The sequence below is a fragment of the Prinia subflava genome, chromosome 2, assembly GCF_021018805.1.
Source record: "Prinia subflava isolate CZ2003 ecotype Zambia chromosome 2, Cam_Psub_1.2, whole genome shotgun sequence".
NCBI classification, from domain to species: domain Eukaryota; kingdom Metazoa; phylum Chordata; class Aves; order Passeriformes; family Cisticolidae; genus Prinia; species Prinia subflava.
Window position 1 is genome coordinate 6,917,624 of NC_086248.1, and position 27,103 is coordinate 6,944,726.

Genomic DNA, 27,103 nt, shown 5'->3' on the forward strand with positions numbered 1-27,103 from the left:
TTATAATATGTAATATATATATGTAAATTATATTGCGAAAATTACTAATGAATATTTATAAACTTTTGTGATTGCTACGTATTATGTAAATGAATAGTAAATTAAAATGTTATTGCTTAATGCCTAACTATACATAAATAAAATAGCTATTTTAGAATTAGTAATAACATACACTAAAAACAAATAAATCCACTCTCTAAAGCCAGGTTGGAGGGAGCTCTGAGCAACCTGGTCCAGTGGAAGGTGTCTCTGTCCATGGAAGGGTTGTTGGAATTAGATGATCTTTAAGGTCCCTTCCAAGCCAAGCCAAACTAGGATTTATTTTACATATATAAAATTATTATTATAAATGCAAAACTGACTCTGTAGCTGGTTGTCACATATTTTTCTCCCTCAGGCTGTGCTCACAGAAGGAGTCAGGCAGGTGCCAGTGCTGGTGGAAGGGGAGGGGAACATATGGCTGGGAACAGAAGGGAGGTGGGAATGTGACAAGTGATGACAAATTGGTTTGCTTGGAGAGGAGTTGCACTGTAGCTTGTACCAGCATTTGATTTCTGCCGTGCTGACTTGAGCTGTGTGTGACTTGCTCTGTGGAAAGAAAGTACATCCCACTCCAAATGAAACCATGAAACCAGGCAGAGCAAGTCCTTCAAGTAAGCCTTTTTGTCCCAAGAGAAGTATCCAAGAATAGCAAATGTTTCAAATGTTCTTGCTTAAATTGCTCCACCTTTCTGTTCTTCATCTGTAAGATGAAGATACTAATATTAACTTGCCTCAGGAATCTTGTGAAGAAAAAGCTGCATTTGTGAAGCACCAGTAAGAATAACATAAAAACCCAAGAGAAAATCGACTAAAATATAATTTTATTCAGCACTGCTTCTAAGTGGTTATTACATAAAACCCAAGGCTACTTGGTGAATAAGGAAGATTATAAAAACTTTAATAATTCAGGAAGCACAATTCACCTTGCAGCATTATTCATTTTCTGCACTGAAAAATGGGTGGGAGTCTGTTGGAAAAAAAAAAAAAAAAAAAAGGTTTTTTATACAAATGCTGAAATTAAACCTGTCCTTGGATTTGTTTTTAAATTGACTTATTGCAAGCTCTGATTGAAAGCTGCCTTCTTGCTGGAATTGATATGGAGTTCCCAGGGTAGTTTCTCTGACTGAAGGGTGAAGCCAAGAACAGTGTGGGGATGCAGAGGTGTATTGGGTTGTCCCTTTGTGACCTGGGCAAAGCAGAGTTTGCAGATATAGATTGACCTGGAACAACGCCTGTGAAGTTTCCTGTTTCTCGTTTACCACTCCAGGACTGATGAAGACATTATCATACCAAGCAAAGGTGGGAGTTTTACCAGGAACCTTTAACATCTTTATAATAATGACAGAGCTTCTTTCCCTGGCTGTGTCTCTGTATTAAAGTATTTCTTCTCTTCCATCTGGTTTAAATCCTGTCAGTCTAGTGAGCACTTCTCAGGCAGGACTGAGCTGACTCCTTGTAAGACAAAATGACCCAGGACCTCAGCATGGCAGAAACATGGGACACAACTCTTGTACTCTTTGTCTTTCCAGCAGGTTGAGACTGCCATGTCTGCAGTTGTCCCTCCAGTTAATATGCTCACTAAGTGCCAAGACACTAATCTGGGCAATGGCATCCAATCCATGGTGATCCCAGTTCCGAAGAGGAAAAGCAAATTCAGCCGCAGCAATGCAGCGCAGTATTTCTTGGAAGGACTGCCAGTGCTGAGTGCCAGTGCATTTATCTTGTTAGGCAGTAAAAGCCCTTTTCCTGACACTGCTGACACAGGACAAGAGGAGAATTTTGCCTTAAACTATGAAGCCATGAGGGTTAAAGTTAACAGACAGGTGAGGATTTATTGGTCACAGATATTAGAATCGTTTGTTCTCAAGTGTTTTAGTGACTCTGCAGCCAAAATTCCTCTGGCAAATGAATTTTCAGAAAGACTCAGAGTAGATCAGTGAAGTAGATCAGCAAATTGTTATAGATTTCCCTTTCCAAAGCAAGAAGCAGCATAAAAGCTAGACAAACCTTGCATGAAAATTCAAGTGAAGCATTAATGGCTGATAGTATGATCTCTTTTCACACTCCATTGATTTCAGCTCTGGCTTGAACTCTGTTAAACTTTAATGTCAATGGAAGTTACAAAGTGACTTGCTCTGACAGACTTACCTCTGGTCAAAAACAACTTTCAACTGCAAAAAATCCTGCCAAACCTAAGAGGTCAACTCCGTTTAGGGGAAAGACTGCAAAATTAGATCCAACCCCCTGAGTGGAGCAAGTTTGTCACTGATTTGAGGTACAGCTCAATGTTATTACTGGCTGCTGGTGGAAAAATTTGCCTTTGCTTCAGTTTTTCATGGAAAAGTCCAGCAGAATGTCAGGCAGATGGGGGCAGCAGCACCTCAAACTCTCAGCGTTACAACAGGCAAGCAGGAGCGACAGTCAGGGGAAACTTGTGTTCCATCAACAGAGTTTTTGTGTACATGTCCAAAAGCCAGCTTAAAACTACAGTGATCTTGCCCTTTCAGTGAATCCCTGTTTTTATTAATTATGTTATTAATCATAGATTCACTTTACTGTTTCACACTGTTTTGCCTATCTTTATCATAGTATGTACATGTTTTATAGCATGCCTGCATCTTTCCAAAAATCCATGAATCTGAAAAAATTTCCTTTTCACAGCGTCTCATGAAACATTCTGAAATCTGAGAAGATTTATTTCAAATTTTCACAATATTTGTCATTCATCCCTTAAAAGCATCATATAATTCCAAAGAACCTCACAAAATTCAGTACACAAGAGGTACACTACTCAAAGGCAGTACTGGTCCTCAGAACCCAACAGTATGTATGAAATAACAGGTTTTTAGCACCTAAAAGTAAAAGATTTGTAGGAAAACCCCCCACATTTGTAGCAAATGCTGTAGGGATCCCAGCCTGTTTGGATTAGAGTGGCTTCTTGGCTTGCAGCAAAACTTGAGCGTGGAGAAACAAATGTGTCTGAAATGAACCTGCAGCTCTGTCTTACCAACGTGTTATTTACTAATTGTGGCATAAGGATTGTAAAACTGCAACAAATAACCTTGCTTAACCCCATTACTCTGCTATTGTCAGCACTTGGCACTTGTGAATTCCTGTGTGCTTGAGCATTTCTGCCTGCCTGCACTGCAGCTAGGGACAGCAAGTAAAATCCTTGTGTCTGCTCAGCAGTTGGCAAAGTTTTATTTGCCATAATTCAGTCTGCATGAGTCAGCACTGCCTCCTTTCACAACATGGTCTGGCCTGTCTGGAAAGCTGCTTTCTCTATGGTTACATAGATGTTCTGTAAATCTCAAAATAGTTTCAGAGCAGTAGGCAAAGAAGCCTTTGCCACACTGAACAAATACAGTCCAGCTCCCCATCCACTACTAAATAATATCAGTGCTTGGCAGTGAACAAAGTTGGGACATGAATATTTTATTTCATTTTATACAGCTATAAAGTAATAGAAAATCCTGCAAAATGAATACAGTAGCCATTTGTTACTTTAAAACTTGTGTGGGCTTCTGGTTCAGAAACCAAAAACCAACATCTCTAGAAGTTTTATTTCTGATGCAGTGTGTTCTTTGTGCCTTCTATGCCTTTTTGATAAATTGCTACTCAGAATCAATATCAGAAATGCACCACTCTTGTTCTGTTAGGTGTGGAAAGCAAATATTAACTTGTCCTTTTGTTTATCCCATTGTGTTTTAAGCCTCCATTTTTAAATAAAGATGTATCTAGCTGTTGGACACTACTGTAAATATGAAACCTGCAGCAGCACTGAGAGAGGGCTCATTACTTCTATGTTTGTTGGAGGGAAAAAAGAGGAGGTGCAAAAGAGAATTTAGCATGAATAATAGAGCTGGATCTAATAAAGGGGTCAGAGTTGTCACTCATCAGGTAGGCGTGCCTGTTCCTAAGTAGTTCCTTATAGCTGGGAAAACAAGCTGGACTCTCCAGATGAGGAAATGCCACTCATTAGGAAGCAAAATTAAACAGGTCACTGCAGGAGGAATGTGTGCAGGTTGCTATTGAGCAATTACTGCGTTTTGACCACTCAGAAATAGTTGTCACTTTATGTTCCTTGATCTCTGACCAATAACTGTGCACAAGGCATGGCTTATTCCTGTAGTAACTGATTTGTGGTGTTCATTTGGTTCTGGTTTAACTTTATGTGTTTTAAACATATACCTGCAGGAAGATGTCTGTCATCAAGCTGAGACACTGCCTGGGCAGAGGGCTTGGACAGGGAGAATAAAGCATTCACTTCTGCTGTGTTTTCCTGCAGCAGAGCAGAGAAAATAAGCAATATTATGGAGTAAACTAAAAGCAGAGAAGAAATCATGTTACCTTTTGCCATTCAGTTCAGATGAAGCAATTTTATTCATGATCTTTTTTGCTGTCAGTGGAGACCTTTCCTTATTACTCTAAAGATAGTAAAATTACTTGTAACAGGAAACTGAGGACAGAGTGCAGATAATGATCAACATGTAAAGCCTTCATGTGAAAATTGAGTTGCTAGTAATAGTAATCGTTTCTCCATCTTCATTATATCTTATTAGGTTTTGCTCTTTTGTGTTGGTTTTGGCTCAGACACAACAAGGAGATCAGCATTGCTTATAGAATCATAGGATGGATTGAGTTTTACCTTAAAGATCATCTAGTTCCAATCTCTTTGCCATGGGCAGGGACACCTACTAGAAACCCAGGATAATAAATGATACCATAACAATCCTAGAGGATGAAACATTGCTTATAGTAAATCCTACTTCTTTTCTGCTCCTCCCACACTTTTCATCTTAATTGGTCTCCTCTGAGTAGCTGTTGTGCTGCAAACCTGCCCCTATATTTGGAACAAGCTTTTATCTTATCACATCATTGGTTTCTTCTCCTTTCAGCTTCCTTTTCTATTATCAGTTATTATTAAGCAATTTCTCTTCCTTTAATGGCATTTTGAAACAAACTAATTCATTCCTGCAGTTTTAAATTTCTTTGCCACTGTCTACTCACTGCTAGAAGGGTACTGTCAGCAGAAGGGACTTTTGTTTCACCTGGTATTGGACATCAGCCCCAAAACCACATGTTGAAGCTTGTCAAAAGCACTCTTTCCAAACCCTGAGATACCCAAGGGCAGTATCTGCAACAGTGCCTGTAGAAACTCCACCTTAATAAAAGTAGAGTTTTTCTTTTGAACCTACTTCAAGAAGTAGTCCAACTCTGAGTGGAAACTAATTTCATTCTCCATTTTAAAGATGTAATACTAGTTTGTGTCTTGGACATTACTAATAAAACATCTCTGTAACACCCTTAGGTTGAGCAAGAGTTCAGCCTTACTTCAAGGATGCATTTTTTAATAGGTGACACTAAACATTTTATGTCTACATACTCCATTTCCAAGGAAGAGTGACTTGAGGGGCTGCTGCATTCAAATGTAGTCTGCACTACAGGTTGTGAGTCCTCCTCCTCTTCCTGATAATTAATTAATCTTAGAGATACTTATTTTTCTAGTGTTTCTGATCAGCTCCAGTTCATTGTGATAATGTAGATGCATTGAATTTGTGCAGAATCAGAACATGTAAAGCTTTGATGTGCTAATTTTTTATACCAGGTTAACTTGCTAGGGAGTCAGCTGAATTTTTAATTCCCTCCAGCTCCTCCCTCCCCAGGCAACAGGTCAAAAGAGGGGATTCCAAGACCCCACTGCGCGTCCAGCTCTGGGGTATTTGGCACAAGAAAGGCAGGGTCCTGTTAGAGTGGGTCCAGTTCAGACCATGAAGATGCTCAGAGGGCTGGAGCACCTCCGATATGAAGCAAGGCTGAGAGAGCTGGAATTGTTCATCCTGGAGAAGAAAAGGCTCCACGGAGACCTTACTGTGGCCTTTCTGTACTTAAAGGGGCCTGAGTGAGATGGGAAGAGGTATTTTCAGTGGGCCTGTTTCAGCAGGAGAAGGGCTAAGGGTTTTAAACCGAAAGAGGGTCAGTTTAGATTAGATATAAGGAAGGAATTTTCTTACAATTAAGGGGATAAAACACTGTCAGGGAGGTTCTTGATTCTCCATCTCTGCAAACATTCAAGACCAGCTTGGACAGGGCTCAGAGCAACCTGATCTAGTTGAATATGTCCATGCTTATTGCAGGGGTTTTGGACTAGACGACCCTTAAAGGTCCTTTCCAACCCAAACTATGCTAAAATCAAACATTCTGTGATTTTTCTGGCTCCAGTTTTGTCTCAGAGATGGTATTAGGCAAGGTGTGTAGTTACCTCAAATGAGGGACATTGCTGCTTTCCTATAGGGATCTCACATTAATAAAGCACATGGGTCATTCCCCATCTGTCATATTTACAAAATCAAAAATCCCAACATCCTTTATACAATTCCTGCTTAATGTACTTTGTCACCTCAAAGCCAGTGGTTAAGCACAGACACAGCCCAAGTTCATTTGCTTGTGGGATGTGGCAGTAACATCAATTACAGAAGAGAGGAACCATGAGGTTCTTTGAAAAGTCACCTATTTCAATGTTCAAGGCACGGTCAGCTGTATTTACCAAACCCCTCCAATATCTGTCTAACCTGTTCTTAGAGACTTTCCTCTACAGATTTTTACACTGCCCTTCCCAATCCTTAACTACTGTAATCAGTAACCTGATCGATTTTGTCTTATGAGAAGAAACATGTTTATCTGCTTTATTGTTATCTTAATCCTTTCTACAGTGGCCTTTATGAACCTGTAAATTGTTATGCCTGATGCAAGCACTTGTCTTCAGTCCAGAGCAGGCTGGAGGTGTTGCCAACACAACAAAGTCACATTTAGAACTGCTGTATCACTATAATGTGTACTAAACAGATTAAAGGCTGCATTTTAACAGGTGTTAGAAAGTAATTCAAGTGAAAAATGTCAGATGAGAGACTTTTTAATTGGGCTTTAGAGAAGCCTGTTCTTGACACAGGGCTGCTTTGCTATCCCAAATAATTATTTGGAATTATATGAAGCACTGCTCATGAAATCTGCAGATAACTTCAAAACAGCCCAAGGCCACCTGGGCCCCTTGAATAACACACGTTTTAATCCACCTACACAGGAAATATCTGTGCATCAAACCCGAGGTTGTTGTCTGTTGGTAGGATAAAAATACAAAGCATGTTTTTGGGCTGGGTGTGAGGGAGGAGAATGCTGTATCTTCAAAAGCAGTGAATCAGATGAGGGCTGAGGAGGTCACAAGGGGTAAATGCGTGAATGCTGCCAGTGCGATGTGGCAGCTGCAGCAGCAAATGCGGACATCAGGTGTGCAAGCACAAACACTGCCCAGGGGTAAGGGCCAGGATGTGGCCATTGCACGGCACGGGAACGTGACTCTTCTGGAATCACCGTGAGTGATAAAAGGTGTAACAAACTGGAAAGGCTCATTAGGAACCCAGAAGAATGAGTCAGTGGAAAAATCTGGGCTGTACGAAGGTGATAGGCAATTATCTACACAGCAAAAGCATGGCAGAAAGGCGCTCTAATTTTCTGTGGACGGGGAGATCCTCTCGCTGGAGAAGGCAAACATTTGGTGGTTAAAAATTATGGCATTTTCCACGTGTTGCCTTCCTACAGGACTTTTTAAATTTTGGAAGGATAACCCCCTGAAACCCTAGGTATTTCAGTGCACTGAGCAGTGCCTGGTGTGAGCCCAATTCAGGTGCTGGTGCCAGCCCCCTCCGCGCCGCTGTGGGGGTCCCAGCGGGACACGCTTCCCATGGAAAAGCACCGAGGCTGCTCTTACCTGCTCCCAGGTGGAAGAAGTGTCTCGATCTGGGAGCTTTGCTTGTGCAGAACAGGCCACGGCTTTTCAGCTTCTAGTAGAGATAGGACTGGGATACAGCCGGAAAGCTAAAGCAAATGTAACCTATGGAGCAGATAAGGACGCAGCGGCTGGAATCGAGCGAGACAGAGGAGAGCAAGGACGGGGTAAATCTCAGTCAGGTCTTTAATCTGTTCAATTCAATAGCTGTTAGCGTATAGCAAAGGCACCGACAGGCTCGGTGCCGACATCCTCGGACCGCGGCACTGTTTGGCGAGCCCAGCCCAGCCCCCAGACCCGGGGGCTGCAGCCCAGGGCACAGCCACCCCTCCGTGGGGCTCCGGGAGCCCGGTCCCGGCTGGCGGAGCCCGGCCTCGGGCAGCGCCCGCCCCCGCTTCCTCCCCCGCCCCCGCCGCCATGTTGTGGGGCGGGCGCCGCGGGAGGCGCAAGGGCCGCGGCCCGGCGGAGCCGCCGCTCGGGGCAGCGCAACAGGTACCGGCGGCGGGGGGCGCGGGCCGCGGGGGGAAGCGCTGAGGGCTCACGGCCGCGAGCCGCTTTGCTTATCTTTTATCTCTTAGCTGAGTCTGGTCTCTCTCTCTCTCTTTTTTTTAATTATTTAATTATTTTATTTTTCCCCTTTTTTGGGTGGGGGTGGCGCCTGGGGCTCTGGGCGGTAGCGGCGGAGGCTCCCGCTGCCGGTGCTCGCCCGCGCTCCCTCAGCGCGCCGCGAGCGGGGAGCTCCCGGCGCCCGTGCCCACACAGCTCCGGAGCGCCCAGGGGAGCGCCCTGCCGAGGTGAGGGGACTCGGACGCGATTGTAGAGCCCAGTTCCTTGTGGTGGGGGTGATTTTCGTTCCGTCTGGTTAACTGTGAAACGCCGGAGTTTGGAGAAACCGAGCTGTTTCTGCAGTTAAAGTTTGCAAACTGTTCTGTCTGTAAATAGACTGGCTTTTCTCGGTCTCGACTTCTCACCGCGGCATGTCGTGTGTCAGAAAATAAAATGAGGCTGAGGTACGTGATTCGGTTCCCAAAACATTAAGGTACCATTTTGAATACAGTACATGATTTTCAGGGTAGATGGGGCTTTGACATCTGTCAATTGCAGAACTCGAAAGTAGATCGTGCTGTAAGATAGTGCCTTGGTTCTTTGAAGTTATCCTTGCAGCGGTTCTCTTATACATCAGTCGGAAATTCCCCATCTAACACACGGGAATGCGGAGTCTCAAGGTTCTTTGCCCTTGTGTCCAGGCTGCCCTATCGTGTGCATCGCTCTTTTGGGAAAATGATGTGTTTTGATGTGTTTTGATGTGTTTTGAGCTCACTTGCTGTGGGTGCTGGCCTGTGGTGGCCGCGGCTCCCACGCCGGAGTGTGCACGGGAGAACCCGGGCTGTGTGAAACAGGACGTGGTGTGGGTAACAGCGGTGGCACAGAAGTTGCTGCTCGCTCTCAAGAACTTTTAATCATTCCTCTGAAATTTGCTTGTGCAATTTGCTTGTAATTTACATTTGTATCCGCTGATGCCACGGTGACATGTAGAAGTAATGAGTGTTAGGATCTAATTGGATAGATAGTTACCTGGGCTTCGTTCTGCTCCCAAACCTGGGGTTTTTTTGTTACCTTGTTTCCACTCTACCTCCCCTGGTTTGATTGGGTGTATTTTTTTATTCTGACTCATCTGGGAGGGGCGTTCACACAGCGTACCTCTAAGTGTTTAGAGAAACACTAATTCAGGCTCTGGGCTCTGTATGTGTGGTGCCTGCAGACGTGGATTTAGGCTGCTCCGTGCTCTCTGTTGAACAGAATTTTTTGTTAGATTAGCCTCCTAACTCAGATGCCCGAATTAGATCAAGTGAATATGCTTATCCTTTTAATTACTATCCTGAGGGAATTGCATTTACTTTTTTCTCCTCCATCTGTACAAGATCTGGGATACAGGACGTATCCCTGGCTGAGTTGTAATTGTCACTGTAATAGAAACAAAGAGGATGTTCCTGTAGCAGTAATAATAACAAAATGGGGTTACCTATAGGCTGTTGGTGGTAATGATAAAAATAATGGCATTATCTACCATAGGTGCTGGTCGTCGTTCCAAAGCTTTATGGAATTTATTTTTTTAACAATTCTTGTCGACAGAGTGAGATCAAGGCAGAAGTGGTGCATGGATGATTTTGAACTGTGTTTTTGAGAAGGATTTACTTATTGAGATTCAAGTATTCCAGTGGTTTGTACCACAGCATTACTTACAGAAAAGTTTTTTACAAATATTTCTGTTGTCGTTTTTAATGTTGAAAAGTGACTTAATTTCATACCAGAGGAAAGCAGCAGCTATGAAAAATGAAGCTAAGTCTGTAGGTGATAGTATTTCTTCATTGAGCTTCTTGTCAGGAGCTGGTGAGGAAAATGAGGCAGCATTTGGAAAGTGAAAGGTGATGTGCATGCTTTACTTGGGATGTTATCAGAAACCTTCACAGCTTTTGAAAATAGGCATCTGTCAGGAAAATACCTTGGGATTAGTTCCTGAAAGGCAGTGAAGTCCAGATTAGTTCCTGTCACAAATTGAGACAGATGTCTCTAGTCTGAGAGATAACCTGTTAGTTAATAGTTTGCAAGTAAATTATCTGCTGTTGCATCAAAAGATTTAATTTGATCAGCATGCAAAATATGTGTAAATCTTGTAATGAGATTTTTCTTTTAAAGACCAGAGCTAGTCTCTTTGCCTTTTTAAAACTGGTTCAAAAATTGAACATCTTTATTTATAATGTGATTTCTGGCCTATTTTCACTTGAAAGGAATTATCTCCAATATCTCAGTTTTTAAAAAGCTTTTAACTGTTTCCATTTATTTTTATTTACCTAAAATGTAGTTAAAGAATAATATTGTTTTGAAGGGAGGTCATCTGGTCCGACCCTATGAAAAGCATGGTTAACTCAGATCGCTCAGAGCCACGTCTGGTTGTGTTTGGATTACTTCTGAGGGTGGAGATCCCACAAACTCACTGGACAGCCCTCTCCAGTTTGGTAGCCACACTAGCCCAGAGTACATGCCCTCCCCTTGCCCCGGCTGCCAGTGAAGGCATTGGGCAATACTGGCCGTGCTGTCAGCTCCTGGGGAGCATCACTGGGTCCAGCCAGATGGATTTGGGACTGCTGACCACAGCCCTTTGACTCTGCTGCTCAGGCAGCTTTCCACCCAGTTTACAGTCAACGTTTTCAAACTGTATTCCATCAGTTTGGCTGTAAGGATACTGTGGGAGACCTTGTTAAAAGCCTTTGTGGTGTAAAAACAAGGTGCTGTACCCTTGTTCACAGGGCCAGTCATCTCAAAGATAAGGTGTCTCAGGTGTGGTTTCTCCTCAATAGCCACATGCCATTTCCCAACACCTTTTTCCTCTTCAAGCATCTGTAGCTGGGTCCCAGGAGGATTTGCTCCATAATCTTTCTAGGGACTGAAGTAAGACTTAGCAGCCTTCTGTTTGCCTTTTTCAAGTCACCAGGTTCCTTGACCAGTCACCAAGATCCCCCCAAAATAACAGAGCTTGGTCTTGCAGTGACATTAGCTAGTGTTCCTGTCAGCACTGGGCCTGTGATTTATTCCATGTATATGTATGCAAATGCTCTACTTCCTTGTTTTCAAGTTATTTTGCCTTTCAAAAGCTGCTTTCAGTTCAGTGCAATGTTAAATCTCTTGGTAAAGGATATTAGATGATGGATCCTGCCATGTTTTTAAGTTTTGGGGTGAACCTTGATGTAGACAGCCCTTCTGTGAAAATCCTGAGAGCCTGATAGAGACTTTGGAGTGTTGCTTGGATTGGAAGGTTCATTTTATGTGGCTGAATGATTAGAAAAGTCAGTAACCCTTCTTTTTTGTCTTAAGTGATGATTGGTGGTTATAAAGATAACAAAGATATAGTTGTGCTAATTGGAGAGTTCTCTTTATTTTATGATTGACTGACCTATTTCAAGCACTATCACTTGTCAGTAAAACACTTAACACAAAGCATATTTTGAGGTTCAGAGGTTGAGCCTAGATATGGGGCAAAATAGGGTATTTACTGTATTCCCCTTACCTTTAAACACATACTATCACTCTTTAATTTCACCTTTTAAAATTGCATTTTTCTTGTGTGCTGTGGTTGGTGATAGATGACACATCACACTGTTTTGAAGGGAAACATTAGTGTTAGAATGCCTGGTTGGATTTCTGGAAGGGCTAAGCAGCTGTTTTTAGTGATCTTGAAATTTTCAAATGGTTAGTTGCAAATATTGCAGGTAGCTGAATTCCTCTGGTATCATGTGTCTGATTCCTGATGAATATAGAACTGGGAGGTTTATGTCTACTTGTAAGTTCAAGCTCCTTCCAGTGACAGACCAATGTAAGCCAAAATTTTAAGCCAGCTGTGAGCAGTGAAGCCTTGTTTTCTGTGGCATTGGCTGTCTGAGTTTGATCAGATGTGAGCCTGTGCTGAATTTTTTCTTGTGGTCAGTACATTTAGAGCAGCTTTTAGCCATGTGGATCCTCTGGTGTCTAATATAGGTACTCAAACATACAGCAGTCTTTCTCTTCCTTAAGGGCACTAAATTTGGTTGTACCTTCTCTGTCTGGTTGGCTGCTTTTTATGAATATTTTATTCAGTTAAGATCCTTACAAAGGACACCCTTCTGTTGAGCTTGGTTCATGTTGGGTGATGAGGTTCATCAGAGTAGTTAACTACTCATGTCTCATAGTCTGAGAAAGGCAAGCTAAGAATTCAGACATCCTGGTTGCTTGGTTACTATAATGTTACTGCTTTCATTAATTCACTTGTCTGTCAGGATGGTAGGGTTTTCTTTTTTATTCTCAGATTTATTTAAGGATAAGTCTTCAGAAAACAAACAGGAGACTTTATTTCATGAGTTCTTTGTTCTTCTACATATACATTATTTTATTGCCCTTTACAAAGATGCAGGGAGTGTAATAATTCTTTTTTCTGGTGCTGTTGTGCCATTAGCACCAAATGTTGTAAAGGTGAGGATTAGGTCACATAAAAATTGCAAAGTAAAAATGGAGCTGGTGAAATGTCATTTTTCCTCACTCTGAGAGTATTTGAACGTTGTCAGTATAGAAACAGAGCCTGGCCAAGTTGGTTGCTTGGATCCTACAGTTAAAATAATGGATTGAACATTAATGTGTAGATGACCACAGTGTTGTGTAACACTTATTTTTCAGAACAGCACATGAAATTCAAATGATGTAACATGATGACAGTAGCACCACAAAGCATTAGAATTACCTAATAGAAGACAAGTATCTGAGAACTATTTTTAAACATTTTGGCAGTTACAGATAGTTGAAAAGGCATGGTTGATCCAGAAAAGTCACATCATCTTTGGAACAACGATTCTGAGAGCAGCCAGTTTGATTTAAGACACTTTGATATGGGATGTTGTTGCTTCAGAATTAGCAGACAATTCTGAGCAGGCTCTACTAGAGAAAATGTTCAAGGCTGATGCAAGTGGAGCTTGTGAAATGCTGTGGCATCAGTCATGAGCAGTATCTGCAGTTAGTGATTCAACAGCATACACATGAAGTCAGGGAAGAGCAGGAAATGGGAGTTAACTCTTCTTTGTTTCTAAAAATATTACAATTGGAATGTGAAAAAAAATTACCTATTATGGCTATATAATAAACGTATCAAAAAATCTGAGCACATTTAAATAGTACTTTAGTCCTGTCTTTCAAAAATCAAGAATTTTACTAATCAAAAGCTATAACTTTCTAGCTTTTTCCACTACACTCTTATGACTTTAAGGTAGGATGCGGGTCTTTTTAATTGAGGTATTTTTGCCCCTTGTGATTTTACATGATTTTGAGATGTTTGTCTAACGTGGGGGATAATTGATTCCCTAAGATCATGAAATTCAATTTTGGTGCTCAAAGCATTATGCTCTGGAACTCTCTGCTGAAGGTTTAAGAGACCACATTTCTACGGGATGGTTTGAAGGACTGTTCTTGATAAAATAAGCATGGATGTGACTTGTGGAGGGGAGTGGGGTCAGAAGCAGGAGTCTTCAGCTGGGGCAGGTGGGATGTGCTGTGGCCACACTGTTGTTTCCTGGGGCCAGCTCAGGCCCCAGAGTCCCTGTGCTGGGTGGCATCTCCATTACACCCACACTTCTCTGTGTCACTTTGGGGAATGCATTTTTACCCAACTGAGATACTCCTACCTAGTTATTTTTTCCTGTTTTGACTGCCATATGCTAATCTTTGCTTCTTCTCCCACAAGATTTCCCTGTTTTTTGATTCATGAGAGATAAACACAATTTCTTCACTTTAAGGGCCTCTTTGGCCTTTCTCCTCTCTGCTTGTCATCTCATTCAGTTTTGAGAAGTTAAACTGGCAATGGTTTTGTGCACCTGCCCAGCTTGAAAGCAGATACCTAAACTGTAAATCCTGTCTCACTGAATGTTTTACTTGCATTAGTTTTACAGATAGTCAGAAATTGCTCTCTGCTGAGCACAGAAGAGTGCTCACATGTCTTGTTTTATACTTTGCTGTAGCAGCCCATTAGATGTTCTGTACATTTTGCACTGTTATCTGTGTCTGAGAGCTGAGCAGCAAGTTAAGTAGCATTTCTTCTAGCATAAGAATTCTTCTGTAAGTTTTGGTGGGGTTTTTTGCTTGGTTTGGTTTTGGTTTTGGTTTGGTTTTGGGTGTTTTTTTTAGCATTTTGCCTGTGCTCCTGATGGAAGGACAGGAGTGCGCTCAAAATTTTACTCTAAGGTGGTAAGATTTTAAATGAATAAGCTTAAAAGTAATATGCTCTCAATGTTTCCAGTCATGGTGGAAGTAAAAAAACAATGAAAAGAAGACAACTCATCAAATACTTGCGTCTTGCCCAAGTCCACATTGGAGTGCAGTATGAAAGTGGAGAACTGCAGGTTTCAAGATGTGTTGACCTCACCAAACAGCATTTAAGGGTGCTTGCACAAAGCTTGCAAATGATTAGATGTGAGAACTGATGTGTTCTAAAACAGAATCTAAAAAAAAGGCATATGGAGTGGGGAGTCATGTGAATTAGAAAGTAGGAACCAAAAAAAAAAAAAAACCAAGAAAACACAAGAGTATTTTAAGTTACCACCCCTTGAGGAGCAAGCGTATCTCACTCAGCTCTCTGGAAAGGTTACAATATGCAGCCCTGGAGTTCCTTCTCCAAAGTAGAAGCTCAGAGCCTTTTAAAAAATCATATAAATAGTCTACCCTCTGCTTCTTGCTTTTTTTCATTTCCTTTTTAAGCAAAGCAAGCAGAGATGGTGATGTCTGTCTGTCTGTCTAGGATCCAGGTGAGTGAATATGTTCTCCCAGGGTGTGACAGTGCTGGGTTCAATTCCTGTCTTTTCCTGAGGAAGTTTGTGTCTCCTGGGAGAAGGCCAGGGGATTAAACAGTGAGCTTCCTGAGGTGGGATTCTCATTCTTTCCCTCAGAATAATTTCTTCCTTGCAAAGAGCGTTTGAGGCTGGAGTGGCATGGACAGATGGAGAGGGACCTGCGCATCTCTGCCTTAATGTAAGAGAATTAAAAATAAAATGGGGTAAACTTTCTCCTGGAAAGGAGGAAGGAAAGATCAGTTTTAATCTCCAGAAACAGAGGAGAGAGCTGAACTGTGTCTTGATACTTGAATGGGTGCTTTCACAGCTGAGCAGCTGTGTAAGAAACAGAGTAAACCCAGCAATAGTGACCACACAATTCTGTTTTTTGAACAGAAACAGAGATCCTTGTATTTTGTATGGTCAGTATGTTCAGAAAGGCTGTTAGTCAGGCAAGGTGGCAAAAGGGTATTTGTTAGAAAAATACTTTTTGTGTTCTATCTGGATCACAGGATCACTAGGTTAGAAAAGACCTTCAAGATCATCAAGTCCAACCCAGCCCTAACACCTCAACTAAACCCTGGCACCGAGTGCCACATCCAATCATTTTTTAAACACATCCAGTGATGGTGACTCCACCACCTCCCTATGCAGTTCATTCCAGTGCTTTATCACTTTTTCCATAAAAAACTTTTACGTAATATCCAGCCTCTATTTCCCTTGGTGCAGCTTAAGGCTATGTCCTCTCCTTCTGTCAATTGCTGCCTGGAGAAAAAAACCGACCCCACCTGACACAGCCACCTTTCAGGTGGCTTTCAGGCTCCTTTCAGGGAGCTGTAGAGAGTGATAAGGTCACCTCTGAGACTCCTTTTCTCCAGGATAGACACCCCCAGCTCCTTCAGCCCTTCCTCACAGGGTTTGTGTTCCCTCTCCAGCCTCGCTGCCTCCTCTGGACACGCTCACTACTGGGCATGTGTCTCACAATGAGCAAGGAAGGGGCTTCATACCACAGAGTTAAGCAGTAAAATGTTTAACGCTTTTTTAGTTTTTTAGTATCAAAATATTAACTAAGACTCTCAGTACTGTTATCTACAGTAGCAGGGGGAGCAGGAAGAGCCAGCAATGTGCTACCCACAGTCAACTCCTCCGTTTTGTCACTGATGTCATTCGTCTGTTATCAGAGTGGGTGGACTTTGTAAGCTGGCCACAGTGCATTTTGAAAAGGCTATGTGGCTGTGTATAACTGTACTGTATAAAGGAGATAAATGCTTGGCCTGCCACAATGTTGAAAAGTTTTTCTTTTTTTTTTTTTTCTTTAATTAGTAAACTCTCATACCAGTATGTCTTGAACAAAGAGAAGTTTTAGTCTGTGCTGCTTCATAAGGCCTTACTAATGCTTCTTATTCTCTCATTTTTAAGAGAGTACTCCAAAAAAATCATGAAGTAACTACATGGGCTATTACAGGGTTACTGCTTTGAAAATATAATGAGTTGTCTTTGTGTTGTTCAGATCTACAGGTGTTGCAAAGAGTAAATCAGGTAGCTAGTGCTGCAGTCTCTGTCCTTGCTAATTGGCTCTTGCAGCAAAATTCTGCAATATATCTTCCTCCTGCCATGGAGAAAAGGAAAAGAGTAATGGTGTGACCACACATGGTGCTTCCATGATATTTGCTTTCTTCCAGACAGAGCCTGGTGCACCAGACCTTAATTCCTACCAGAACTATGTGGCTGTGGTTTTACTGAGAAATATTTTGAAAAAAAAAAATTGATTCAAGTATAAATATTAACAAAGATTGTGGTAAGGCTGACCTTCATAAAATGGCAATATGCCTATGATAGGGCAAACAAAAAGCTTTTTTCCCTTTTCCTGCAGTCTGCCCAGCTCTAATGTTTTCTAATGCTTTCAGCATGGTCCCGACATGCCCCGTGCTTCTTGCAATCTCCTCATTTCTTTTCTCCGCTTGTATCAGCTATAGTGAACACTGATAGAGGGAACAGAAGTTGCAGTCTGGCAGGTCAGTTTGTGAAAACAATTAATGCTTTAGAGATTGGGACTAGTCAGATGGCTTGTTTACAAGAACTTGCTGTTCTGCTGTTTAAATGTAAGATCCAAGTTTTCCTGTTTTCACCTTAAATGGTAGCAGGACTTAATGTCATCTACAGTGTTCATAAGGATGTTTGATCCTGTTGTTACACTGTGGATTTTGTGCTGTGTCTGCCACAGTTCCTTGCAACTGATGACTGAGTTCACCAAGGACATCTTCTAGAGCATTTTGCAAAACCAATTTTCTGTGAAATGCTCTGGTGGTGATGGCCATGATTTCATCCATATAATCTGTTTGGGACATTGGTTATAGTATTTTCTTGATTTTTATTTTCTTTCTTCAGTGAACATTCTATATGGCATTGTGTAATGTACTGTGTAAAAATGGTCCTTGGAAATTTACAGCTTTCACCTTCATTAATGATTAAAAGTTGTCAGAATCATTCTAAAAAAGTGTCAGTTTGTCTTAAAGTGGGAGTATTTTGCTGACGTTCCCCTTGGTAAATAAATGGTTCACACTAGTATCCTAAAAGCTAAAGGTGCTTTTACACCTTTGTAAATCTTTATAGATGGCGACTACAGCAACTTTATTTGCAATTTGTGAAAATAAGCTGCTTTTAGCTTTGCTATATGCATAATCTCCAAGCTTTTGGGATGTGCTGGAGAAATGCAGAAGACAGAATATTTGTTGAGGGCAAGCTCCATTCTTTGGGAAGGATTGTTTTCACAGACTTTCGAAAAATGTGTGTAGATTTCAAGTTTATTGGACTGTTTCCTCCTTTTTTAAAAAAATGAAGGGGAAATAATCTTGCAGCAATTCTTTTATTCTTCCATTTTTTACTTCCTGGTACAACTTGAGAATCTGTCACTGGAGAAGTATCTGTGCTTGGTGTAGTCCTGGTGTCAGAATGACATGGATCTGTGCAAAGGGATAGGAATATGTTCCCAATGCTGCTGAGATACAAAATCCCATTGGACCCCTGTAAAAGTCCCATTTATGATTTTTGGTTGCTTCTGTAAGGTCATAGTTTTCTTTGTTTGTAAGGGTTACTGTAGGGCGGTTCTGTTCCGTTCAAGTTTTTTATTTATTTAAAATACAACAAGGTCTGCATATAGACATTAATAGAGAGACAATAGAGCTAAATCATGGTTTAATCACATCACACTGCTGTAATGTACTCTCAGTACAGACCTGTTGGCAGGTTCCCTCTTGGTTTTGGACCTTGGGTGTTGTTTCATCTACAATGTGCAATGCCCAGCACAGATTTACCAGGCAGGTTCAGCCCAGACTTGGGAAACTTGGGAAATTTTCAGGTACACTGAAAAAATCCTGTGTGGATAATTTGGGCAGGGATGCTCATTATTTTTGCTGATGAAAATGAACCAGGAACATGTGCCCTCCATAGATGCAGGGCCTTCGTAAGTAGGAATGATCTTCACCAAGTGAAAGTGACATCAAGATTCTCAACATTTTTCATATGAAATTGATTTTAAAATGTGGTGGAGTTGTGACTCTAGGGACATTAAAATGAGGAGAAGGGGTTTCCCCATTTAGTGTGCATGAAGCTGCTTGCGTTACTTCTCCCACTCATGTGCTCAGCAGCAGAGGGTTTTGAAAGCTCAGTCTGCACAAGCCATTTCAGCAAAACCAAGGCAAAATGTGACTTTCTCTATAACTGTGAGTTGTATGAAATATCTTAAAAGTGTATCTTAAGATTTGGGGCTTTAAGAATTAATCAGTTTACTATCAAAACCTGTATTGTTTGGTAATTATCTGACTTGTATTGTGAGGCCTCTCCCCAGGTACTGTGTCCAGTTTTGGGCCCCACAGTGTAAGAAGCATATAAAAATATCAGAATATGTCCAAAGGAGGGAAACAAGGATGGTGAAAGGACTAGGGGGCAAGACTTCTGAGGAACAGCTGAGGATGGGAGGTTTGTCCAGTTTGGAGAAGAGACTGAGGGGGTGACCTCATTGCTGACTGCATCTTCCTTACAATGGGAGCAGCAAGGGAAATGCTGATCTCTTCTGGTGACAGGGCATGAGGGAATGGCTTAAAGCCATATCAGAGCACACTGAGATTGGATATAAGGAAAAGTTCTCCACAGAGTGGGCAGTCATGCACAAGAAGCTCTCCAGGGGAGGAGTCGTGGCCTCAGCTGGTGCTCATGAAGTGTTTGGCCAGTGCTCTTTAGATGCGTAAGTTAGCTTTTAGGATGTCCTGCGTGGAGTCTGAAGTTGGACTCAGTGATCCTCTTGTGTCCCTTCCAACTTGGGATATTCTATGTTTTTGTGATTACTCACTGAAAAAAAAAAAAAACCCACGACAAAAAACCACAACTAAAGCTGCCTGAAATTAAGAGCATAAAGTGAGTTGGAGGAAAGATCAAATATGGAGCCCTCAACCAGTAAGACTAAATCAGGAACAAGTCACACATAGGTAGAAGCCTGCTGATTCTGGGGGTGTTCTCCAGCATCCTGCTTCTGTGTCATGGTTTCAGGTTCTGTTTTAGACCTCTTTGACAGAACAGGGTTTGGAGAGAAATATGCTGTAGAAATGTTTAACAACATTGGCAGCATTTTCAGGAAGGCTCTTTATAGATCTCAAGTGTCTCTTGGTAGGCTGCTTGGTAGGTCCATGTCTTGGAACAGGTCCATACTTCCTTTTTTCATCTTTCTGTGGTTGATACCTTGTGTCATTGGGAGAGATCATTTGGACTTACCAACCACTGCATTTACTTTCTTTAAGTAGATATGTATACATGTGTGTGTAGCCACAAATGTATGTATGTACAATAATAATGATGTGAACTGTGTATAGAAAAAGAATTGTTAACTGATTCCAGACATTTTTCATTTTGTTGAAGAAATGTGCAATAGATACAAAAAAAAAAAAAAGCTTTCCTGTCCTCAGGTGGAACCAGAGTGCTTTCCAGTTGTGTGATTTTTGTGCTGAGATGAGCAGGAGTTTCTTTGCAGGAAGGGAGTATGGGGGATGTAATATTTCTGTACTTAATATTAAAATACATTACTGTATTGAGAGGTGAAGGGGGTGTTTGTGTATATGTGTGGGTAGGACGTTTGGTGTCTGAAAAGGGAATGAGCAAGATGTGATTCATGTTTTTTTTAGTTAAAATAAATATTTCATTTTTCTAGCTTCGTTCTGTACAATAGTTTCTCCACAGGGAGCACAACAATAATGATGTATAAATTTCAGTATTGAAGTAAAATGATCTCCACCAAAGCACAAGCTTACTTCATTGTCTTAGTTCTACATTTGTAAAGCAGTGAATTGTTCATGCTTTTCCCTCAGATAATTATTAGTGACTATTTTGCTATTCTAAAGAATTCTTTATACGAGTACTCTTGAAAGAATGCATACCAGAAAAAGAAAAATCTTAGTACTCTGATATTTATTATGAAAGTGAATTCTGTTGAGAGCCCGTTTAAATGCTGCTTTTGAGTGTTTATACAGTAGCTGAGGAGAAGGAATAAGTTCATTGTGTTGCTTCTGCAAAACTGGCTGATGACAGATTTTTATTGGGACAAGCCCTTTCTTCATGTAAGAGTGTTTTCTTTGTTAATAGTGCGTGGAGTGTTGGAGTGGATGAATTTGAATAATAATTGGTTTTCCACTTTGCTCAGCAGCAGGTTTCACTTACAGAGCTGAGCACTGAACTTTTTTTTTTTCTGAAACACTAAATATTTACCGGGGGGAGCTGGCAGGGGTGCGCAGGGACCCCGGGCTGTGCTGTCCCCAGCCGTATGTCCCGGCGAGCCGGGAGCTGTTTGTGTACATCCCTCCGAGCAGTTGGTACTGTTTTCCTTTAAGAACCGCCACAAGGTTCAGAACTGCACTGCATACCCTATTAAAAAAAAAAAAAAAAAAATATCCCGGCGCCCCTCCGCGGTGCAAATGCCGCTGGTTCAGCAGCGGCCCCGGGCCGGGCATTGTTCGCTGTGGGAAGCGGGGCCGGGGCCGGACGCGCCCCGCTCGGCTCTGCCCTTGTTGCATTATTAATGGCACGATGTTTTCATGTTGCAGATGGCTGAGGGCTAGCGGGGCGCTTTCGGGACCATGATGGCTCAGTTTCCCGCAGCCGTGAATGGTGAGTAGCTCCGGGTGGCTCAGGTAGGGCTGCGAGGTTCGGGATTTGTTGTTTGTTCCTGGGGTTTGGTGCCCGCAGCAGCGTTTGGGTCACTTGGCTGCAGATCGCCGCCCGTAGCCTGAGCCGGTGCTGCGGGGCTGGGAGGGAGCGGCATCACTGCAGTGTAATTTGGGCTACGGAGACGCCTGGAGTGCCTGACAGCCTCGGATCGTTTACAGGGCTGAGGAATGTGTGAGTTGTAGTGCGAATACTGCCTGACTTTAAGCAGGGAATATGCTAAGTAATAGTTGATTAAACTTGCATACCTTTTCTGTTACGTAATTCCGCACAAAACGTGTTCCATTATAGTCCATTATGCTGTTTACTTTAAACAAAATATTTGAGTGTGTCAAGCAGTTTGTGACATTGATCACAATTGGCCCTTCTCAAAAAAAAAAAAAAAAAGAGAGAGAAAAGAAAAAGAATTAAAGAATTTTCCTCTTGATTGTGCTCTTTCCACTATAGAAACTTTTGAATTTGTTCCTTCGTGATTTCCTTTCAAAGAGATATGAGAGTTGTAACTTTAAAATTGTTCCTGCATGTGTGTATGGGCTGGAGCTTTTAATTTTACAGAAGACATATTTGTGAAGGCACGATTTGCAAAGACCTGCAAAGAAATTTGGTATTTGGATGTTGTTATTTACAGGGCTTGCCAAAATGAAAATACAAGTACAGAAACAATGTTTGTACTTCAGATACTCCTGATAAGGAGTATTTCTCCTGATAAAAATAGAAAAATAGTTACAGGAATGAGCGTTTATCTCATTTATCTGTGAAGGTTACTGCAGGACTGGGAGGTCTTTAATTTAGGAAGTTGTCACTGAGATAAATTGAGAAAAGGGTTTTGGGTTGGGGTTTTTTTGCCCATAACATTCAAATTTCAAATCAAACCTCTGTTTTACAAACCTGTTTCATGTGAGCGTAAGACATTTTGTAAAAAAAAAATAAAAAATCTGTGTAATAAACACTTTTTTATATACAGTCAGTTGCAGTTTACTCCAGACTGTTTCACAGATCTTACAATAAAAGCCAAGGTAAAGGAGTTAATAAATACAGGGGGAGATCTTAGTGACCAGATTATTTTTTCACCTAATGGGACATAATGTGGTGGGGTTTTTTTTGTTATTATTGCCACATGATTTTTGCTTCTCAATTTAAAATAAACAGTCAGAAGCTCTCTTTGGAGAAGATACAACTTTATGTTCTTGGCTGTCTCTGTGCTTGGTGTTTGCATAAGTTATTTGATGTCTTTTTGTTTTGGCTTTTTATTCCTTGGTTCAGTTGGAGGATTGCAAGTGTACTGTCAGTGCTGACCACATACATTTCTCTCAGAAGCCTTAGTTTGGGAGAGTGATCCTTGACCTGAAATCCCTTGGGCAGTACTGTCTGCCACCCTCAAAAGGAACGGTGTCAGAGGATGCTGCCTTTCCCCTCTCAGGATTTTGCTGTGTTGGAAGGCCAAGAGCATGAGGAAGAGAGAGACCAGGCTATAGTTAAACTACTGCTCCTCACAGAGCAGTTTGATGACTGTGTCAACTGTGTGTAGTCTTGCAGTCATATATCTTATCAGAACTGGTGAAATTTCAAACGAGTCAGGTGTTTTAAACAATAGTTCTAATGTGATTTCTAGGTACATACCAAGCAACCTTGGCTGTTGAAGTTGTTGTCTAATCTTTGTTCTTTTTCCCTGCTGCTTACCACTTAGAAGCACTGCTGTAGTGGTTGCATTCAAAGTAGTTCACCTGCATTTGCCACTCACTGCAGGAAACCTCTAATTATGTTGTTACACTTTGGTAGTGACTCGAAGCATGAGATGAAGAATGAGGTTATGTGTGAGGCACCCATTAGGCACTGCTGCAGCCTGGGAGCCCTGGCTGCCTGCCTCACCTTTGTGTTAGTACAGCATTGACCCTTCCCTTTTGTATTCTACAGGGGAAATAGTGGGTTCATTCTGTGGGAAAAAACCTCTTATTCTAACCAAGGTACAATATACTTAGCTTTTAGTTCACAAGCAGTGTAATGCATGAAGCAGTTTCCGTTTCTGGGTTATTTTTGGTGTTCGGTGTTACAGAAGAGTGAGTGGATGGCATGGGGCAGATGTGTGTACAAATGTGTGATTATGTGGCACTGTCTGAGAACTGAGGGTTCAAAGCTTCAAACAAATACAAGTGGGAAATGCTACAACACTTTATTTACCAGCCTAAGCAGAGAAAGCAGCTCTGCATAGGATCCTGAGAAGGAAGGGGAATGGAGTTGTGTGTGTAGTTCCAGTGGAGAGGCTCAGCTTCATTGAGGCACCTTCAGAACATACCTTGGCCAAGCAGAGTCCTGAGCCTGTCCAGCCTCAGCACGTGGCTGGTGGCCAGACTGGGCTGTACTGGGAGCTGTGTGTTCTCCTGTGGCCACGTGTCAATGTTGTGTGCTCAACGGGCACCTATCCAAAGGTTGATAGACCTTTCTTTAAAGTCAGGAAAGGACACAGTGCCCAGAAAGGAGCTCCCTTTTTCTCACCATTGCTGTCCAAGGTGACCTTTGTGGGTGCCTTACTAACAAACTGAAAATCAAAAAGGAAAAGCAGGACTAAAGAGTGGGTGTTGATTTTTCTGGAACTCAGGACAGGCCTGCTGGTTTTTACAAATATATATCCCATGCAAAATGTAAAGGTTATGATAGCATTTATATGAACAGGCAAGGCTGAGCAACATGTTTCTTATACTGCACCAGATGGATAAGAGACATTTATCTATGTGGAGTCCAGTTCTATCAAAGAGCCACTGGGGCATATACTTCTCCCCAGACTGCAAACAAGATTGAGGATATCCTGCTGAGAATTTGGTTCATCCTCTAACTGCTTGAATATTTTGACCATTATTTCTGTGAAAATGGTAATACAAAGCCAGTTTATGGTAGTTGATCCTTCTCACAAACATTTCTCCATCTGGACAAAGCTTGCTCAGGAATTCATCCTAAGTCTTGCAAAAGCTTTTGGAAATGGCATTTAGTTACACTAAATAATAACTTCAGCAACTGTGTTTCTAAAGAAAGAGTTAATTGACTAACTGCAAAAGACACTTAAAAATATAAAGGCTTAAAAGTATGTATTAGGTTAAAAGTATATATTAGGTTAAAATGTAATTCCATCTAATTTGTCTGAGTGATTGCTGCCTTTGTCACTGGAAGAAGTAACCTTCACTGCCATGGGATGTGTTCTTTCCAGCTGGAGAGGATTTGCAAGATGTTTCTTTTCCAACTCCTCTTCCTTCTTCTCTGGCTAGATTTGTTCAGGGTTTGATATCCATGCTGATGGATCTTGGTTTGGGGAGATTTAATCTTACTGGACTACCTGGAACAAGGCAAGCAGTATTTGCTGATCAGTATCTTTCACATTGTTTACTTAAGTGCCATTGGAATTTTTGGGCTGAGCTTTCTTTTGTTTATGTTTTCATTTGCCATTTCTCTTCCCTTCTACCACCTGTTTCCTTTCGATACAAATTTTTTGTGGTCCAGCAGGAAAATCTCTGATAAACTGAAGTGTAGAAAGTAACAGTTGTAACTCGTTTCACGTGCTTCTAAACTTTGAAAAATGAAACTGGATTTTGTGCGGCTGTGAATAGAATTTTGTGTCCTCACACTTAGGTGTGTTAGAGACTAAAGTAGACATGAAGGGTTCTGTGAGGTCCTGGTTCCATGATGTCAAGGGTAAAACACTCACCAACAGGTTCTGCTGCACCTTCTCTTTAGAAAAGTCAGTCTCAAGCTTTGCAGTCTGAATTTTTCTGAATTAGAAGTGACCCTGGTCATCAGAGTTCAATCAAAAGAGGCTTTGAGTGCAACCTGACTCTTCACCTTGTGTGCACTGTAGATATGGAAACTGTAGCCTTGAATATCAACAAATGTAGATAAAGATACAAAGCTGAATTAGACCTTGCAAAACAAGTATCACAACTTGTTCTCCCATCTAAAAGGAGGAAAAGGAATGAAATTAGAAGAGCAAATATTTTCTCTGTCTTTATTTGTGAATTAAACCTTCCTTTCAGTGAGGGCAGTGGTGCCAGTTGATATGGAGCAAAATTTATATGCTCAAATCGGGGAGGTGTTTATCTTCCAGGGTCACACCCTGCAAAAAATTAGATTTCCAGTGTGTCTGCTGTACTATATGTTTTCATTAATCTTGTAAGTCAGAAATAGTGCTGTAGGGTTTCAGAATACAAGGTGTCTTATTTATATTAATTGTGAGGATAATATGATTCATATGGAAGATGTAAGAGGAAATCTTAGAAGGAAAAAATAGCTAGACATGGAGTTATATATTAAATGGAGTGACTGGAAATAGGTTTTAACAAGGGAAGGTTGCACTTTGTGCCTTCTTCAATACCTGAGTTTTGTGGAAAACATGTAGCAGATCCCATGATTGAATTTCATTAGAGAAATAAATGGCTAAAAGAGAAAGAAAATGGTTTTAAACCAGAATGTTGTAGTCAAATTATTCTTCATGGATTTTATCATGATGCCAGTCATAATGGTTATTTGTGGCAATATCATCAGTAAAATAGAAAAACGTATGCAGATTAAATTGAAGATGACAAACTCTGGAGTAATTTTCCAGCCAGAATTGCACAGTATGGGCTGCATATCATTGGTTAAATTTCATCACATTTCTGCTGTGCTGACTTCAAATAGCTTTTTAGCATACCATTATGGGCCAGAAGGATTTTTCTTGTGTGCTGGGAATGCAGCAGTTAGCTCTGACTAAATAGGAAGACAACCGGATGTGTTAGAGGATCACGTAGTAATTACGTGATTTGAGGGAAAGGAAATGCATCCTAAAATGTGGTAGATGAAATAAGAAGTGCTGTGTGCTATTGCTTCAGGCACTGGTGAGACATGTGGGCTGGAGGGTAGAATTTGGGTTATCTGCTTAAGAAGGGGAAAAAAACCCAGGGAGTGAAATAGATACAGAGCTGGGCCTCAGTGTAATTAATTACGTGCTGAGAAAGAATAAAGGGATTGCTTTTGTTAACCTGCCCAGATAAAAGCTTACTGTTTTGTTTTGGCTTTTAATTTCTTTGCATTTCCTAGTCAGTAAATAAACTTGCTCTTTATTTTTTCTTACTAGGAAGAACAATGTTAAGGAAGGAAACTAACTTGTCTTTCAGTACAGTGTTAGCACAAGGGCAAATAGCGATGAACCAGCTGTTGATGCAGTTGGTCTGGAAATGGGAATTATTCTGTCAGCAGTGACATTCTGGACCATGGTCAAGGAGGAAATCTGATTGCCTTAAGACAGAACTTGCATTTTAGGAAGGAATTAATGTCTTAGAGTTTCTTGGAGAAGCAACAGTCTGCACATGGTGACTTTGGAAGTCCCTTCCAATCCTGTGCTCCTAAAAATGTAATGAAGAATTAGATAATAATGAAGATTAGTGTTAGATCTTGAGCTGTTAACTTACTCTAAGCCTATAGCTTTGTCTTGCTAAGATTTCATTTTGTTAGTATTATGTGTTAGCTTTTATAAGGTAAGTTTACAGAGTGGGAAACCCAGGATGGTTTTTATCTGGAATGCTAATACTGTAATGCAAGCTGGTTTATTCATTTTGACGTCAGAGAGACTTTCTGGTGTTTTTTCTTCAAAGCATATAAAACACTAAACAAAAAACACAAGAAGATCTACAAATACTTTCTGAAAATGGAACAGAAGACTGAAGGCTTAGATGAAAAGAGTCAGAAACATAAATCTAACACA

The 27,103-nt window shown here is 41.2% G+C and overlaps 1 protein-coding gene and 1 long non-coding RNA gene across 7 annotated transcripts in view; one reads left to right on the forward strand and one right to left on the reverse strand.

The window, feature by feature from the left end:
* Positions 1-341: 341 nt before the first annotated feature.
* LOC134547671 (uncharacterized) lies at positions 342-7,941 on the reverse strand. The gene is made up of 3 exons (XR_010079538.1): positions 7,808-7,941; positions 4,234-4,324; positions 342-1,797 (listed from the first exon to the last, which is right to left on the reverse strand). It is a non-coding gene; the product is annotated as an uncharacterized LOC134547671 (long non-coding RNA).
* A 284-nt stretch (positions 7,942-8,225) lies between these two features.
* Positions 8,226-27,103, forward strand: part of ITSN2 (intersectin 2) — an 81,177-nt gene continuing 62,299 nt past the window's right edge. For 3 of the 6 annotated variants that reach the window (XM_063424181.1, XM_063424197.1, XM_063424204.1), the window contains exons 1-2: positions 8,226-8,317; positions 21,258-21,321. In XM_063424181.1, coding sequence (XP_063280251.1) covers positions 21,291-21,321 — 31 coding nt within the window. In that variant the 5' untranslated portion in view covers positions 8,226-8,317; positions 21,258-21,290. Of the gene's footprint in view, positions 8,318-8,602; positions 8,620-8,817; positions 8,836-20,185; positions 21,322-27,103 lie in introns of those variants that run through there. The other 3 variants (XM_063424191.1, XM_063424194.1, XM_063424187.1) reach the window with 3 other exon arrangements.